At 45.6% G+C, this 17,071-nt stretch overlaps 3 protein-coding genes across 3 annotated transcripts; 2 read left to right on the top strand and 1 right to left on the bottom strand.

Moving 5' to 3' along the window:
• The first annotated feature begins 111 nt into the window (after positions 1-111).
• Positions 112-4,042, top strand: K441DRAFT_702035 (uncharacterized protein). Its single transcript, XM_067653385.1, has 3 exons — positions 112-2,422; positions 2,453-3,191; positions 3,455-4,042. Exons 1-3 carry the CDS (start codon positions 261-263, stop codon positions 3,713-3,715), a joined length of 3,162 nt encoding a protein of 1,053 aa, XP_067510477.1. The 5' UTR covers positions 112-260; the 3' UTR covers positions 3,716-4,042.
• A 59-nt stretch (positions 4,043-4,101) lies between these two features.
• On the bottom strand, positions 4,102-8,016 carry K441DRAFT_702034 (uncharacterized protein; the record flags this gene model as incomplete). The annotated part of the gene is made up of 5 exons (XM_067653384.1): positions 7,946-8,016; positions 7,430-7,899; positions 4,910-7,346; positions 4,723-4,856; positions 4,102-4,606 (listed from the first exon to the last, which is right to left on the bottom strand). Exons 1-5 carry the CDS (start codon positions 7,961-7,963, stop codon positions 4,102-4,104), a joined length of 3,564 nt encoding a protein of 1,187 aa, XP_067510476.1. The 5' UTR covers positions 7,964-8,016.
• Positions 8,017-8,505: 489 nt separating this feature from the next.
• K441DRAFT_650506 (DUF757-domain-containing protein) lies at positions 8,506-9,729 on the top strand. Its single transcript, XM_067647047.1, has 5 exons — positions 8,506-8,637; positions 8,698-8,722; positions 8,781-9,065; positions 9,121-9,157; positions 9,216-9,729. The coding sequence occupies exons 1-5, from the start codon at positions 8,578-8,580 to the stop codon at positions 9,271-9,273; spliced, it is 465 nt and encodes a 154-aa protein (XP_067510475.1). The 5' UTR covers positions 8,506-8,577; the 3' UTR covers positions 9,274-9,729.
• The last annotated feature ends 7,342 nt before the right edge of the window (positions 9,730-17,071 follow it).

Below are 17,071 nucleotides of genomic sequence, written 5' to 3'. Positions count from 1 at the left end.
GTCTCGTTGACTGCCCCCTTCATTTTGTATATACATAGGGCTGACGCACAGACATCAATTTCCCGAAGTGAACCCGCAGCTCCCCACGGCCTCGTGCACTTCTCGCCGCCGCTCTTACCAGACATTCACTCGTCTTCGCTGCTCTTCCTTCCTCCAACAATGCCTATAAGGTAGCCATCCACCACACGGAGCTTTGAGCTCTCACAACCCACCCTCTTAACCCTTATTCTCGCTGTTAGCCCCACCACCGAAATTTCCCCATGGCAAGCTCCATGACTTCTTCACTCTCTCATCATCGACCAGCTGTTCTTTTCGTAGCTGGAGCTGCTACTGCCTTCACAGCATATATCATCTATTCGTCCCTTCAGACCCCTTCTTCCCCCGACCTTCGCCGCAGCAATGCCGTGCGACGGCCGAGACGCAATGCTGCTACCAATCGCGAACCTTTGGCTAGGGTTGAACCCACTGAATTTCTGTCTGGGGATGACCCCATGAACCTTCTACGACGTATTCAGCAGGATCCGCCAGATCTAGGAATAACCTATCACTTTGGTGAACAAATCAGGCTCCATGCGGTAAACGTAATTAGCGTCCAGGAACTCAGAGACATTGCCCTGCGATCCGAAGGGGGTGCGAACCTTGAATTTGCTAACCTCGAAGCTGCAATCCATCATGTCTACGACACTCTTCTCGTCCGATTTCTTGAAGCCGAGTTCCCCACCAGGCCCCCACTACTCTCCGAGAGGGAGGCACTACTCACTTGGTTCGATGGGCGTGGGCCGAGCCGCGATGCAATGCGCAGGGTGTTCGAGAGGCATTCGAGAACATTTCCACCACAAATTGGCGGAGCTCAGGATACGGATGGGAGGGAAAGTGTGGCAGGTACAGAGGTATCATGGCATACTGCTGATCACTCTGCTGAAGAAGACCCAACTCCAGGAGACGGTCAAACCCTACGGCGCACGCTATACCACATCGCAGAGGACCGAGCAAGGCAAGAAGGCGTTATACATCGTGGTGTGAGTTGTAACGGATGTGATGCCAAACCAATTCGTGGCATTCGATGGCGATGCGCAAACTGCGCAGACTTTGACCTCTGTTCGGACTGTGAAGCTACCAATTCTCACACCAAAACTCACATCTTCTACAAAATTCGAGTTCCAGCTCCATATCTTGGACTTCCAAAGCAACCGCCAGTCTACCCAGGAAGACCTCACCTCATGTCTCCATCTATCAATACTCCCTTGAAGAAACGTCTTGTGGCCGAAACTAAAATCGAAGGAGAAGAGGTAGAGGCTTTGTGGGATCAATTCACCTGCTTAGCCGATACCCAATGGAGGGAAGATCCCAACAATATTGGGTGGGCTATCGATCGTCGGTCTTTTAATCAGGCGTTTATACCTCGATACTCAACTTTCACCTCAGCACCAAACCTCATTTACGACCGCATCTTCTCCTACTACGACTCTAACCGCGATGGTTTGATTGGGTTCGAAGAATTTGTGAAGGGTCTAGATGGAATGCACTCTCGAGATGGGAAAACTAAGCTGCGGATAGTATTCAACGGTTATGACATTGATGACGACGGTTTCATAGCACGAAAAGACGTCCTGAGGATATTCAGAGCATACTACGCCATCGAAAAGGAGAGCACCCGAAACTACATAGCTGATAGCACCGACGAACTTTCTGTAGCCGGTGCATTGGATGTGATCCAGTCCGGCCAACCACTGGGCTCCGCTTTTACGCAATCTGGAATTCCTCCTGGCGCCCGCCATCGCCGGCTTGAGGAAAAGACCTCCGATAGATTCAATGACCCGCGAAGCCGAGGCAATGGAGCTGTAATGGACGATACCGAAGATGTCGCTGATCGGGAAGAAATCCTTGGGAATGTCGGAGGCGAATACCGCGACATCGACGTAGATGTTACTACTGGAGATCCGCTCCCTCGACCGCAACTCGCACAGGGTCTAGCTGTCGAGGAGAGATGGCGGCGACGACAGTTTTACGTAGACGAAGAGGAAGGCATGAAAGAGCCCGAAGGATACCACGAAGAGGAAGAAATGAGCGACGACGGAAAACACGACGAAGCCGCTGGCGAAAATCCACCTACCCCAGACCGCCAAGATGGCCCGAATGGCTCTCATCGTCCCAGAGGATCACGCTCGTCCTCTAGAGTGCGCTTCCAAGACGATGTTGAAATGGAAACACGCTCCAACGCATCCACCTCCTCTCGTCCCATTGGTGAGCGATGGGGTGGTTACGAGATCCCGGAACCGGAGAAAGATCTTGGAAAAGAGATTCTCTACCAGATAACCCAGCAGGCTTTCAACGAACTGCTCAATCCGCTCTTTCGTGACAAGGAAGATCTTGCCATGGAGGCCTTCGCGACGAAGGCTGAACGGCGAAAACGGAGAGCAGAGTTGGACAAGCTTGCTGAAAAGTTCAACAGTGAAAAAGATATAAATATGGCAATCGCATCCATTGGTGCATATACATACAGCGGACGAATGGTGGAGCGTTTCACTGTGGCAATGGAAGCTTACAAAGACTACTTGGAAGAACTGAGGAAGAGAAAACTTACACCTACTCTGGCTCGGCAAGAAATCGACATACTTATCACAACCGCCGAACAGTCAGTAGTGGAATCTTGTCAGCCGTTGCTAGACACATTCCAACCAAGCATGGAAGACCTCTGGGATGCTAAGTTGGTACGAGCTCAATTTGCTCATGAGATGGAAATTGTGATACTGAATCTTTTGAGCGGGGTTGGATGGCTTTCTCCTGAGACACCCGGGCCCAAAGATGCAGCCATGCAGGACGATGTAGCTGGGGAAGTGCCAGAACCATCGAATCATGCCTCTCATAGCAGTGACCTCGAACTAAATCTTTCTTCAGAGGCTCACGTCGCGGACGAACACGATCTGAGTGATTCATTTAGCAGCATCGCTCCTCTACCCGCCTCGCCAGCCTCGCCGAGAAGCACAAATGAAGAAACGGCCTATCGAGACCCTACAATGCCTCAGTTCGGACCCAGCAGCACCGCCGACATCGCCGGTCACACTTCCCCAGAACCGCCTACCGTCAACTCGACAGCCCCGCTCAGCCCATCGCCAACCTTCGACTCATTACTCCCACCCCCCTCCGAGTTACCTCCCTCCCAGCGGACGACCCCCACCGAACTACCCCTGGTCCGACGCCGTCCCACCGCACCTCTACCAAGACCCCTCAACCAGCAACGAACCCTTCTTCGTGCTAAGCCTCCCGCCCCAACCTAACCCCCACCACCACCTCCCCACCCGACCAAGACCCCGCAGCCCCTCCTCCGCCCCGCCCCCGACTCCCCCGCACCCTCCACACGCGCCCCCACTCCCGCGCCTCAACCCCCCCGCCCCCACCCCCCGTCCGCTACCTCCTGACCCTCGACCCGGAGATCCCGCACCTGGCCGCGCAGCCCTGGATGCCGCGATACTCGGCCGAGCGGCCGCTGACGCCGCCCGTGCGCGTCGAGCTGCGAGCTGCGGCGGCGCGGGCACGCGAGGGCCCGCTATGGTTGGTGTGGTTGGGGCTGTTGGATGCGGTGCAGCGGCAGATGGAGGAGCGGAAGGGGGCCGGGCTGTTGGGGTTCGAGGAGTTTGAGCGGATCGTGGGGCGCGAGGGAGGGTCGGGGAAACTGAGGTTTTTGGAGGCTTGGATGGATTGGGTTAGTTTTTGAGGGATTGGATTGGGAGAGAGATATGGGCGTTTTTGGGTAGGATGGCGGGATGGATGGATAAGAGGGAGTGGTTTGGGAAAAAGGTGATGATGGATCATGAGGTTTTTGAAAGTGAATGTTTTGTATTGTAGATGACAGCGAATACTCCGGATATTGTCAAGTGCGGTAATGTAGTATAGCGCGGCAAGCGAGTGCTCTCACTCTGATACTGTGATTGAATCACAACACCCAGTGCCCTTCTTCCGCTCTCTCCCAGCCTCAATCCCACCAACCATTCCATCAGCCCCGCCTAGTCTCACCTGACTGTTCCTTTCTTCCACCCTTCCCTCCACCCTCCCTTCTCCCAAACCCCCTTCCTGACACCTCAACCCTATCCATCCCCCCCTCTAACCCCCCACCTCCACCCCCCAAACCTCAATCCCAACCCCTGCCACCACCACCCTTCCCCGCCCTAGCACCGCCACCCCCGCCACATCCGCCACCGCCGTCGCCCCAGCCGCCTCCCTCACAACCTCCACCCCCTCCACCCCCGGCCGCTGCAAGTCGACACGCACGCCCCACACGCGGACGCGCTGGTCGTTGCCGGCTGTTATGATGCGCAGGCTGCAGCATGTTTCGTCGGGCGCGGGACCGTAAGACGGAGATGGGGAGGGAGAGGGGGAGGGGCAGGGCGGGAGGATCGCGCAGGCGGTGACGGCGGAGGCGTGGGCGCGGGGGAGGAGGAGGGCTGAGATTTCGAAGGCTGGGGCGGGGTTAGCGGGCGAGGTGGAAGGGGAGGACGAGGTCGAGGTCGAGGGGGGAGAGGAGCGGAGGAGGGAGAGGCCGAGTGCGCCGTCATCGCCGCCTGTGGCGAGGAGGGTCGTGTTGTGGGGCAAGGGGTGGGTTGCGAGGCTCTTGACGGTGTTCTGGTGCAGTTTTGTGCGCGTGTGGTGGGTGAGTTGCGAGGGGGCGGGCGGGGACGTGGCGGGTATCCCAGGGCGGGGGGCGGGAGCGGCGGGAGCGGCCACAGCGTGATGTGGCCGTCGGTCCCGGAGGTTAGGAGGGTGGAGGGGGTGAGGAGGGTGCATTGGGTTAGGCAGGAGGTTAGGTAGGTGGCAGTGGAGTGGAGGCGGAATTGTGAGAGGGGGGTGTAGGTGTAGATCTAGTTAAAGGATAAGTACGCATTGCGTTAGGGGTTAGGATAGGGGTACGTACGCGGATGGTTGAGTCGGAGTAGACCATACATATCATGAATCCGAGGTTTAGCTCTTGCTTCCGGTCAGAGTCGGGGTGAGGAGAGTCAATCCGTCTGGCAGTGAAGCTCATGATCCTCAGATCCGGAATCTCGCTCTCGGGGAGACAGACAGCCTCGCATACAGCACTCACGCCAATCACTGGCAGTGATCTGATACGCCAGACGTAAAACTCCTCACATCCGCCGCTGCTGAAGAGGTAGGAGCCGTCCTCAGACCATTGCAGGTGTTGGATGCCAGTGGTATGCTTCCGCAGGGTTCGGACACAACGAAGGTTCCTTGGGGAGGACCTGGTATTGGCATTCTCAAAGATCTTAATGTCTGTATCTTCAGCGCCGGTTGCGATCAACTGTGTCGTGCCACTTTGTGTTGGCATGAAGGGAGAGACGGCCACCGCTTTGATCTCTCTACCATGGCCACCGTCCTGCAAGACTGAGTGGGATGCTTGGTTTTGGCTGCAAATTTTCACATTGGAAGCTTGGGTCCAGACTAGGGTTCCGCCGGTGTTCGTAAGAGTTAGTTGGTGGGGATTGAACGCCCAGTTCCTGTGCGCACCGCCACATTCAATGGCCAGGATCTCCTCTTCGGTGGTCTCATTGAAGAGTACGAATTGCTTGCTGCGAAAGCCGTAGATCATTAGACTTCCTTGGTGGATATAAGCGCCCTCGATATTCGGACCGAAGGGCAAAGCGGTCTTGTGGACGAGCTCTGAGGCGGCCTGAGCAATGTCGATGTGATGTACAGCGCAAAACCCGTCACGGCCAGCCGATAAAATGTAACCACATCCAGTATTAGCGATGGAAGAAGTTGAAGGTATCCAGAACATCGACGTAACTGTTTCCCGCCCATGGACATCATTTATGATTTTGACCAGAGAGGCTCGCGGAGGACCCTCGCCATCTTTAACCACCTGAGTCTTTGGTATGGCGTACATTGCAATGCTGCCACTTCGGGAACCGACAAAAAGATACCTGACTTCTGTGCTTGTATCGAGAAGTATCTTGCTGGTAATGATAAATCCTGATGTTAGCTGCGACAGTGGTATAGCCACACACTCTGTCACACAGGGTTGAGATAAGTCTGAGGGGTTTACAAAGAGGAGCTGAGCTTCTGTAGCTCCGACCAACGATACCAACAAGCTCAGTTGTGGATTTTGGGCGCTTTGGAAAGCTGGGTCTAGAAAAAGTCCCGCAACTTTTCCATTCACTCCAAACAACTTTGAAGTAACACCCGTCGATCTTGAATATACGGAAATGCTCCCACTTGATCCTGCAATAAAGACAAATCCCAGTGAGGTCATGCCTGCAGCAATGGAGTAGCCCTTCAGCTCATCTTCTTGACCCAATACACCCCAACTAAGAGTTTTCCCATATTTAGGGTCAGCGGATATATTCGAAATAAGAATCTTGCCGTTATTGCTAGTGGCTACGAAAGAACTATCATCAGCAAAAGCATAGCCTCTGAAAATATCGGCGGTTTTCGAGGCCCTCTTTGTCCTTCCATCTGATAATATGCCAGGATCAGTAATTCGGATAACGGCTCGTTGGCCTGCGGTGTCTGACTCAGAAGGATAGAGTGCTTCCTCTAACGTCCATTCTTCATTCAAGCAAGCTTGGGAATGGCTTGAGGGATGATCTGAGGGAAGGTAATAGGTAATGATCTTGCTGTCAGCTGCACCTGTGACAATCTTCATTCCATCTCGCGAATCCAACGCCGCGAGAGACCACATGTTCTTCCCGCAATGAAATGCCGCCGTGTGTACCTGCCGCAGAAGAAAAGGGTATTTTGACACATCGGTGTTTTTAATCTCCATGGAATTTGGTATAAACTCCCATAGCCGTGATATAGCATCCTCTCCTGTAGATATCAACCGGACCCGTTTGTTGTGCTGCTCATCAGTCGAATTGGGTTCAAAGAACTGTAGGGTCCAAACTCTGGAAAGATGGCCCCAGCCGATAGCGAGGCAAAGTGTGTTTGAATCTCCGATATCTGAAGCATTGGCCCCAAACCCAGTCTCCCGTATATGGAGTGCATCAGCATCCTCTTGCGGGGTCTTCGATGTATTGGAGTTTGGTAAATTGGAGATATCCCATATTCTTATTGATCGATCATCGCTACAGCTAGCCAAAAGTCGATGTGGTCTAGGCAGATCTGACATTGGGAGTCCTTCAGAGATTCGCACTCCAAATATGGATCCTTCATGGCCTGTAAACACATGATGAAGTTGGGTTCTCGTTGAGGATGCTTTATTTCTAATCCATGACCAGACTAAGATCTCACCAAATGCTGTACCTGCAGCGGCCAATATTCGGTCCAGAGAGAGCCACAATAGATGGGCGGAGTACAGTATGCAACGTGAACTTGCAGTGAGTTCGGAGACGGAGATTTTCAGCGAATTGCTAGAAACATGTAAGCACGTGGAACAAATTTGGAAAATTGTTGATACGTCTCAAACGAATACAAAAGCATTAAAATTTATTACCCATTCACATCAACAAGTACATGTTGCGAGTCGTCGTAATATGTGAGGTCCAGTTCAAGCAGCGCATTATGGGCAGTTATTGCAGCAGCCTTAAAATGGTAGAACGCGTTATCAGATGTTTGAGGCTTAAGTGGACCAAGAGATAAATCAAGAATCCAATCTGGGACCTTGGTTACATGGGACAGCCATATATCTACATTGTTCACCTCTATTTTCAATACTGGAGATGCTGCTGGAAGCCTAAGCTGCGCTAAACGCAGAGAATGACCTCCCCAGATAATAACAATAGCAGTAGATGAGCAGGTATCATGCACCGCTATGCCGTGAATTGATTGAGAATCGAAGACTTGCTTTGTGAGAAGTAGAACGGCACTGTCATGATCAAGAATACGAAGAAATGGTCCCTCGGCGGCAAGAAGGTACTGGCCGCAGAAGGCCAAGGCCGTCACTGGGACGTGGACGCATTCATGCTTTATAAATTTAGCAAGCCATCTTAGTCAAAACTGAAAGACTTACACGAAGCGTCGCTGACATTGAAGAAATATGTAGTGATTGTTAGGCTGTGATAACGTAGTCGGTAAGCAAGTGGGCCATGCAAGCATCCGGGCCACCGCAAAACCGCACCAAAAAACCCAAAAATCGGTCTTTAATATCTTAACAACGGCTTAATAATAAATTATAAAATTTTATAATTAGACTCTTATACTTACTTTAAGACCACTATTAGAGTTTTGGAGTAATTTAATAAGTGGTTCTTAAGATATAATAATTTAGCTTAGATTTAAGAGCTAAATCTTAATATATTAATAATGGCTTAAGTAATTACTCTAAAACTCTAGTAGAGGTCTTAAAGTAAGTATAAAAGTCTAATTATAAAATTTTATAATTTATTATTAAGCCATTGTTAAGATATTAAAGACCGATTTTTGGGTTTTTTGGTGCGGTTTTGCGGTGACCCGGATGCTTGCATGGCCCACTTGCTTACCGACTACGTTAGCTTTTTGGTGTTGAGTCAGCCGGGAAAATGGCCGCTCCGAAATTTACGATGACGGAATTCTCGAATCTACGATTCCTACGAAACCCAAATTCTATCGCTGAGCTTTCAAAGTATACATTTATTCCATAGAGGTACCTGTTCTTGAGTCAAAATGTCACTAGGTCCTGCGGGCGCGAACCTGAACCCCGAACAGGCAGATAATTTCGAAGACGTGGGTTTCTGGGCTTGCTGCTGCATAGGTAGAGTGTAGCTAACCACTGCGATGCAATAGATCGAGAAGCAGTTTGCGGTCAAGGGTAAGTAGATACGCTTCGACTCTGCGATGTTCACGCACTGATCAAGTTCTCGTCCCAGTCGTGCAGCATATGTCAACCTACTGGTCTATACTCGAGAAGATACCAGGCTCGAAGTTACGCCTAACGAAGTTCGATGACGAAATCTACAATCACTTTAAGAAGGAATTTCCCGATTTTGATGCTACAGCTACAATCAATGAGGATGAAATGAAAAGTAAAGAAGCCAAGGAGCGCTGGCGGAACTTCATCTCGGCATATGAGAAGAAGATCGAGGACTTCAACTTTGGGACAATGCTGAGAGCAAATCCCAAATTTGAGTATGGCGAGAAGGAAACCATATTCGGTATGCTTGCTAGTATATTCTTAGGGTATAGAGATGAGCTAACACCAGAATTCAGCGGTGCGCATGCAATTCTACGCTATTGAGATCGTGCGGTAAGTTCATGGGATTCATTTTTTGTAGAAGCAAGGCAACAACACTGACTCTATATAGGAATCGTGAAAGCCTAAACGACTGGGTCTACGAGAAAGCAAATACAGAAAAGAAGTAATCATTACGATGGCTGATATGAGTTATTGATGAGGCATTTCGAATTGTCCTACTACGCCCACTTGTAAAACGCATAAGCTCATTCCGTATGATTGGCGCCAAGCGCGCCACTCCCCAGTCCCGCCATCGCAAATGATCAGCTCAAAGCAGATTCCAAGCGCAGTTGTAGTCTTTGTTCCAAGTCAACGCCAGATCGTGAGTATCCGATTGTTTTGAAGTGGATGCTGGCAGGATGGGATATTCGAGGTAGAAATTCGTGATGCCAAATGCAAAAATTGGCTTCTGCCCTGCGCACCCCAGAAATTCATGGCGCACGGTCTTCCTGCAGCTCTTAGGCTAGCATCTAATGCCCTCCTTCCTAGATCTGCACCAACTTTGAAACTTAGAGTATTATATTTTGTTGATAGGGGTTATGTGCACGCGGTAAATCACATGACAATGAGCAGGCCACCTTGCAGATATCTTCTCGGGCCATCGAGCCTCTCTGCCTTATTGCTATCCCTTGCACCGATGACATTCTATAAAATGTGGCCCGTGCACGAAGTCAAGAACATTAACTTTCTCGCGTCATGAGACCTCAAAGGGCGCAAAGGACGACGTACGGGTGTAAACTCTATCGAATACCACTATGTAAAGACGGCCCGTGTTAGTAGGAGCACGTAGATCGACTCAACTCCAAAGAATAAGGCTCTATATACAATATACACCAATATTTCAATATATTGGTGACTTCATCTAAGAGCTCTGGTAATGCGGCGGAACGACTTACCGCCTATATATGTGCCTTATGTGATTGGTGTGCACGGGCCACCTTTTATAGGACGTTATTATAGGTGCAAGGGATACCTTATGTACTTCTCTAGGTTTAATTAATTTTAAATAACTATAAAGCTAAAAGCTCTTTATCTTCTTTATCGCCTCTATATTATAGCGATATTATCCCATCTCCCGTCGATTATCGTCCTACGTTATCGATAAGAATTTGGCCAATCAGGAGGCGTGGATTGAGTGCAGTTCTTTGGTGTTCTATGCACGGTCCACAGCCTTATCGACAACGTAGCGGGTGTCCGGATCCAACTGTTATCGATAAGATCTAGTCAATCAATTGAGTTGCACTTAACGCCCGTACTTAGGAATGTAAAGCTTTTGATAGAGGCCAAACACCATAGTATTTTGATATATAAACTTATTCTTTAGAGCTAATCACTTAATATGGTTTCTAGCACTTATCATTTCTATACAACGGTATGGTACCTGGACTTGGGTCCAATTATCGACGTGGAGGGGTTCGAATTGGGTAACGGCTAGGGCTTGGGCATGGTTTTTTGGCTTTCCTATCCGGCTGAACATTATACTAAGTAGGTTGAATAAGATCTGTATCATTTCTAGCACGATTAGAAGGCCTTGCGGTGGGTATTTGATTGCTTGGATCTCTATAGATATATGCGTTGTTTTAAAAACGGTGTTCCCGCACGGATCACTTAACGTGAGCAACGGGGTTATGACGGTCCATGGGGTTATGACGGTGGGGCCTTACCGCCTTCCGCATTAGGCCTACCGCCTTCCCAATTGAGTATATTGCCGCCTCTAAAATCAAAATATCAACAACTTCGCCCACTTTTTAATACTTAATCCTTAATTAAAAAATAACCACCAACGTAACCATACCCCGGTGGCCTCTGCCGATTGGCAGGGAGGATTAGATATAGAAGGCTATTATTGCCTAGCGTTCTGGCCTTTATCTATTTAGAGAAAACTGTATAAAAGCTTATGGCGTAGATCCGCAAATATTTTAACGTCGCCTGGATGGAAAATAGGAAGCTTATAAAGTTACGCATACTAATTAATACCGAATAACTACTGTAGGCGAAGCAGTAATTATTCGGTATTATATATATCTTACTAAAGCCAGGTTTCCATATTAATTTTACACAATTTAAACAATTGCGATAATAGTCCTTAAGCGCGAATACTCTAGGCTTCCTTACTATCTTATAGTCGAACCTTTAGGTGTTAATTAGGTTCCTATCTTTCTAAAACGATAGAAAGAGCTTCGTACTTATTATATGCATTTAATTAAATAAGAATGAGCCCTTACTAATAACAATCCTAGCCTAGTATAGAGGTTCTTTACTAACTATACTAATGCTACCACTTAGTATAATATCGCAGAACTTAACACCTAGAATATAGATAAGACGGGCTTTACTATGGGGTTTACTCTTAGCGCGAAAGTAGTGGTACTAAGAGGCAGTATTATTAACTTTAAGATGATTAATAGCAATAGGGAGTAGGTAAGTTAAGTTAACGCAATTGGCATACACGGGCAGATAATACCACTATTTATCATCTTTAAAGGAAAGTAATATATAGAATCTCTATAGCAAAGCGCAGAGGAAGCTGTAGGCAAATGTACAATTAGAATGTTAGATAATGGCTAGTTAAATCATAAGATGGGTATATAGTGGCTTAAACATTTTAAACGCCATACTCATTAAATAGAGGCATAGGAGGCCTCTAAAAAGGATAATAAGAACGTTAAATATCACGGCTACCGATTGCTTATTATGGATGGATACAGCAGTTATATTAATATTGATTTTATTAAGCTCTATTGGCGCCATAAGATTATACCAATATACCTTCCACCCTACTCTATACACTTCCTACAACCTCTTAATCTTGTCCTCTTTTTAGTGCTTAAACGCCTCTATTTACGTAAAGTCAACGAATACGGAGCTCGCGGTATTACTAGTATTAATAGGGAGTATTTTCTAAAGATTCTTGGTGAGATTTGACCTTATATATATACCCCCAAGTTAATTAACAAAGCCTTTGCAGCAGCTGGTCTCCTACTACTTAATATTAATTACGTCCTTAAGCGCCTTATAAAGCAGCCCTTATCTTTATAACCGTCTATACCTCCTTCTAACGAGCTAACGCTTCTATCCTTACCTTTATACCTAAAAACGCTAAAAAGCTACTTAGATCGCGCCCGGTACGCTTACACGATCCTCTATCCTAAAATAATACTTAAAGCAGCTAAGTTAGTCGTTATAAAGCTTATAGAGCACCTATAATTGTTAGAGGATAGACTATATTTAATATAGGTGGAAAATAATAATCTTTGCAATAACGTTATAGAGAGGAGGGCTAAGAAGAAGAAGAAGCGGGTAGTGCTCTCTACCGAATTAGTACTTACTGCTAAATAGGCGAGGGCAATTGTTACCGCTAAGGAGGCTAAAAAGGAAGCTAAGGGACAGGCCAAAGCTATAAGAGAAGCACTTAAGACAACTTAATAGGAGGCAGCTATAATCGCTAAAGCGTAGGTTAAAGAAAGAAAGAAGGCTCGTGCTACTACTGTAGAGGTAAAGAAGCTGTCGGATTAACACTGAAAGCTATTAGGGGAGGCAGATAGGGCGGCAAAGAAGGCATAGAAGACGGTTATTACTGCAACTAATATTATAAATAGGAAGAATATAGATAAAGCTTAAGAGGCGGCGAATAAAGCAGTAGAGGAAGCGACATTAAAAGCAGAGGCTTTGGCAGTAATGCGGACGCAGTTAGAAGCTTCCTCTACTGCGGCCGCTATAGCCGCTGCTTACTATAAGGCATTGTAAGAAGCTGTAAAGAAGGCAAAGGAGGCTATACAGGAGGCTACATAGGTAGAGGAGGCAGAGGACGATAAGCTAAGTAAGCTAAGCGACGATAAGATGTTAGATAAGGACATTGATGTAAAAATGGGCGACGTCTAGTTAATTAAGTAGCTATCGGTACCAATTTAATGGTATAAGTGAGTCGTGTCTAGGGGCACGAAATACGTATAGTATCGTATGCTTATTTAGACGGTGGTGACTGTCTCTTGTATTAAAGCAGACTACGTGGTCTATATACTAATGCATCTCCCCCTAATTAGTTAGTGCTTCATAAGTGCACCAGACGCGTAAGCGAGTGGTTAGTGCACCGAACGCGTAAACGCGTGGTTACTGTACCGAACGCGTAGGCACGCGGTTAGTACAACAGGTGCTGTAATTAGACACTGGCGGTACTTGAAAAATGGAACCACCTGTATATAGCCTCCGTAATTGCTTTAATAGAACCGTAAAACATAAAAGAAAATATATAGAAAATCCCTCCTAAGGTGCCTTCTGGGTTGCCTTCCAAATGGTGCTTCAAGCTAGCCGTAAGTCCTGCTTACGGTCCGTAAAATGAACTATACGGCCTTTTGACGGGCCGTAAATGCACTATACGGCCTTCCGACGGGCCGTAGCTGAACTATAAATGCTCTATTAGTCTCGCTCTACCCATTCTATAACCTTTAGGTTAAGCTTATTTATGTTAATTAGGGTTTTAAGAGCTTAACACGGCTTTGCCTTAGTTATAGCGTCTACTAGGTTGTCTCCGCTGCTAATCCATTTAACCTCTATAATCTTACGTCGTTTATAGGCCTAATGTAAGCACATTAGGTCGACTATAAGCCTCTTTTCTTATATTATACCTAGTTTAACTAGGTAGTTATAAAGGGACTTTAAATTAGTGTATAAAACTAGGGGTAACTACTCTAGTTATAGAATCTTCTAGACCGTTAATTTAATTACAGCTGCTATATTAAAGCTATGGGCTAGTGTATATAGTTTAGAAGCTAGTACACTGCGGGTTACTCGTTTGTATTTAATTGAAGACTAATATAGTATATTTGCGTCTTAGTTATGGTCTGTAAGTATAATTATAAAGCCAATTTGCGATAATATGTCCCTATTATTAGCAAAGAAGGCGTCTATAAATACCATTACGCTAATAGAATTTAGGTCTAGTGGTATAAAAGTAAATCCTCTTATCGCATTATCAATTTGCCATTAAATGCGCTTATTAAGCTACTTAATATTTTTTTCTTATAGATCTACTGCCTGGGCTATAAAGGATAAGTTATAGGTAGATTTGGGTTAACAGACTGTGGCGATATAGATACCTCTTGCACGCTATGCAGCGTATTAGTCCTTTATATTTACGGTCTTATAGGTCTCTCTGCGGAAACTAGTAAAGTCCGTAGGCTTTACTATAATAGGCTTTAGGTTTTAAGCTTAGCGTTCCTAAGTTAGCTAGATTAAGTTACCCTTTTATATAATTAAGCCTCCGTTAAACTTAATTAGAGTCCGCTTAGTTAACTACTTTTACAGCTTTACTAGGAACTTAGCTTCTTATAGTTTAGTCTCTTCTATATCCGTAAAAGTTTAGTCCGCTAAAAAGAGGGTATTATCCGTTTAGAGTCTAACGATACTAAAGCCGTTTAATAGGGTATATAGGAGGCAAGGGTTATAGGTTAATTGCTCTATCTTAAGTTTACTAACGTGGTACTAGTAATACGTCTTAAACTAGTAGTTTCTAGCTTCCGGCACTCTATAAAGTGGTTTTATAACCTATAAAATTGTTTCTAGTTATAGATTAAGCTCAAGTAGTAGCCGTATAAAGATATCCCTACTTAGGTAGATATTGGACTATATATAGGCTTACGAGATATCCCGTAAGTAGAGGGCTATGGGTTTAGTTTACTATAGTCCTGGCGTAAGCATAAGTATAATCCGTTAACTAACCCGTTAAATTATAGGCGATTATATAAGGATAAGGTCCTTTCCCTAGTTATTATAAGCTTATATAACAAGCCTTAACTTTTTAAAGGCTTTATTAGTACTAGGGTGCTTAATTTTATTAATAAAGCGCAAGTTAAATATACAGACGCCTTATAGAACGTCTCTCTCTATTATAACCGTAAAGACGCCCTTCTTAAGTAGTTTATTAATCTCTTTGCGTTATAAGTCCGTAAAAGGGGTTTCCTATACTAGAACTAATATATTTATAGGCGGAGATTGCTTTGCGGATATACCTGCGGAGGTTAGGTAATTCTCTATTATGGGGTTCTTATAGGGGCGTCCTTGGCCACGCTTTATAGCAGGTTTTATAGGTTTATTAGGTTTCTAGGGGACTTCTAGGGTAGGTAAGGGTGCTTCTAGTTTATCTAATTTAGTGGGTACTTCTAGTTCGTCTAGCTTAACGTTATAGATATTTTTGGACCGAAAATAGGGTTTTATGGACGTGCTTCTAAAGTTTACTAGTCCGCTAGGGAGCTATATATAGTAGGTCTCGTCTTCTATAGCTAGTAGACAGTAAGGTCCAGTTTAATTACTACTTTTACGCCATATAAGGACTTTAGAGTTAAGCGGGAGGTTATATACTAGGGTTATATTAGGTCCGTTGCGGTAGTGCAGAGCGTTATTAATAGTTTATTTGGCCCGTAATTTAACTATTTCGGCTATTGCCTTCTATATTATAGCTGCTTAATCCGTAACAGACGGGGTAAAAGGGTCCAGTTTACTCATCCTTAGGTAGGCTCCGTAGACTAAGAGGGTAGGTACCAGTCCGTTAGGGCTAGCGGTATTGTTAACGGCTTTTATAGCTATTTATAAAGCTAGTTCTTTTTAGATATTCTTATACTCGTCTATAATAATCTAGTAAGCTCTTTATAAAGCTAGGTAGGCTCGCTTAATAAGTCTAACGGACTAGTGCGCCTTAACTAAAACGGCTTTTGTTAAAATAGCTATAGCCGTAGCGTACTATTGGAATTCCTTACTAATAAAGTTCCTATTAGCGTCGTGGGTAATATACTTAGGGGGTCTAAGGTATGTATTAATCTAGTAGGTCCGTAAAATGTCCTAAGTATATTTTATGGATATATTTTGCAACTAACGGGCGGCTTAATAGCGGGTTGCCTTGTTAACTATATATAATACTAGACTGCCGTTAATGTACATAATATCCACGTATACTAAGTAGTTGAAGTTAAGGTCCTTATAAAGGGTGAACTTAAATCTGCCTAGGGAACGTCCGTATTTCTAGTAAAAAGAGCAGTATTTAATTAGGTGGTTAATTGCCTTTCTGTTAACGTTATTATGTCCAGAGCGTTTAAGAACTCTATATAGCTTTTCGGCTAACGGGTAGCCGAAACAGCGGTATAGGCGGTGGATCTTAGTACTAGTAAGGTAGCACGGGTTATAGTTAAAAGATTCTTAAATATAGGTCTATAAAGTCTCTCCCTATATAAGGAACGGGTGTCTAAATTGTTGTGTAATTAGTAGGGTAATATGCTTACTTTCTAGGGCAGTTGCGGGGCCAATTAAGGTGTCCGTAACATTATTATAGTATACCTATAACCTATCCATATCTATAAGATAGAGTAAGAAGGGGGTGTCCGTTTTTACCACGTGGAAGTTAACTAGGCTAATTAGAGTCTTAACTTTAACTAATCCAATTAATGCGGTTGAGCCGATGCCGAATTGGACGTTTACGGCCCTAGTTTGCGTAATATTAATGTCCGTATTATTATTTATAGTGGTTCTATATGCGAGGTATTATCTATAGCCTGTGGTAGACTTCTTAAAGGCACCTATATTGATTATAACACCGTAGAATTCCTTAGGGGTATAGCGTTCTATAGTAATATATGCAAATAGGTCCTGCTTATAATCTATAACATCTATAACGGGGGTACTTGCGAAATAGTTTTTAGGCGTAACTAAGTGTATAAAGGAACGGTCGGCTAATACGGTCGTAATATTAAAGGCTTAGCTGTCCGTAAAAGGTCTAAAAGTGGTTAGGAATATCTCTAAGGTCTCTTATTCCTAAGTGTCTAAGTTAAAGTTAATTATAAGGGCTTCTATTAACTTATTAGGAGGCTCCTCTTCTTCCTCTCCTTTATATTCTAAAATGAACTGGTTAATCTAGCTATTAAGTCTCTTCTTAGACTT

This window comes from Cenococcum geophilum (assembly GCF_001692895.1).
Source record: "Cenococcum geophilum 1.58 unplaced genomic scaffold K441scaffold_1, whole genome shotgun sequence".
Lineage (NCBI taxonomy): Eukaryota > Fungi > Ascomycota > Dothideomycetes > Gloniales > Gloniaceae > Cenococcum > Cenococcum geophilum.
The sequence above is the reverse complement of the archived record's forward strand: the minus strand, read 5'-3'. Positions and strand labels throughout refer to the sequence as shown.

What these genes read in the sequence shown, in the direction of transcription:
- K441DRAFT_702035 (XM_067653385.1), top strand. Translation starts at nt 261, where the DNA reads ATGGCAAGCTCCATGACTTCTTCACTCTCTCATCATCGACCAGCTGTT. An exon ending in CGGCGAAAACGGAGAGCAGA is followed by an intron (nt 2,423 to 2,452) that starts GTTGGACAAGCT and finishes AAAGTTCAACAG; the next exon opens with TGAAAAAGATATAAATATGG. An exon ending in CCCCCACCGAACTACCCCTG is followed by an intron (nt 3,192 to 3,454) that starts GTCCGACGCCGT and finishes CTGGCCGCGCAG; the next exon opens with CCCTGGATGCCGCGATACTC.
- K441DRAFT_650506 (XM_067647047.1), top strand. Translation starts at nt 8,578, where the DNA reads ATGTCACTAGGTCCTGCGGGCGCGAACCTGAACCCCGAACAGGCAGAT. An exon ending in AGGCAGATAATTTCGAAGAC is followed by an intron (nt 8,638 to 8,697) that starts GTGGGTTTCTGG and finishes GCGATGCAATAG; the next exon opens with ATCGAGAAGCAGTTTGCGGT. An exon ending in TACGCTATTGAGATCGTGCG is followed by an intron (nt 9,158 to 9,215) that starts GTAAGTTCATGG and finishes GACTCTATATAG; the next exon opens with GAATCGTGAAAGCCTAAACG.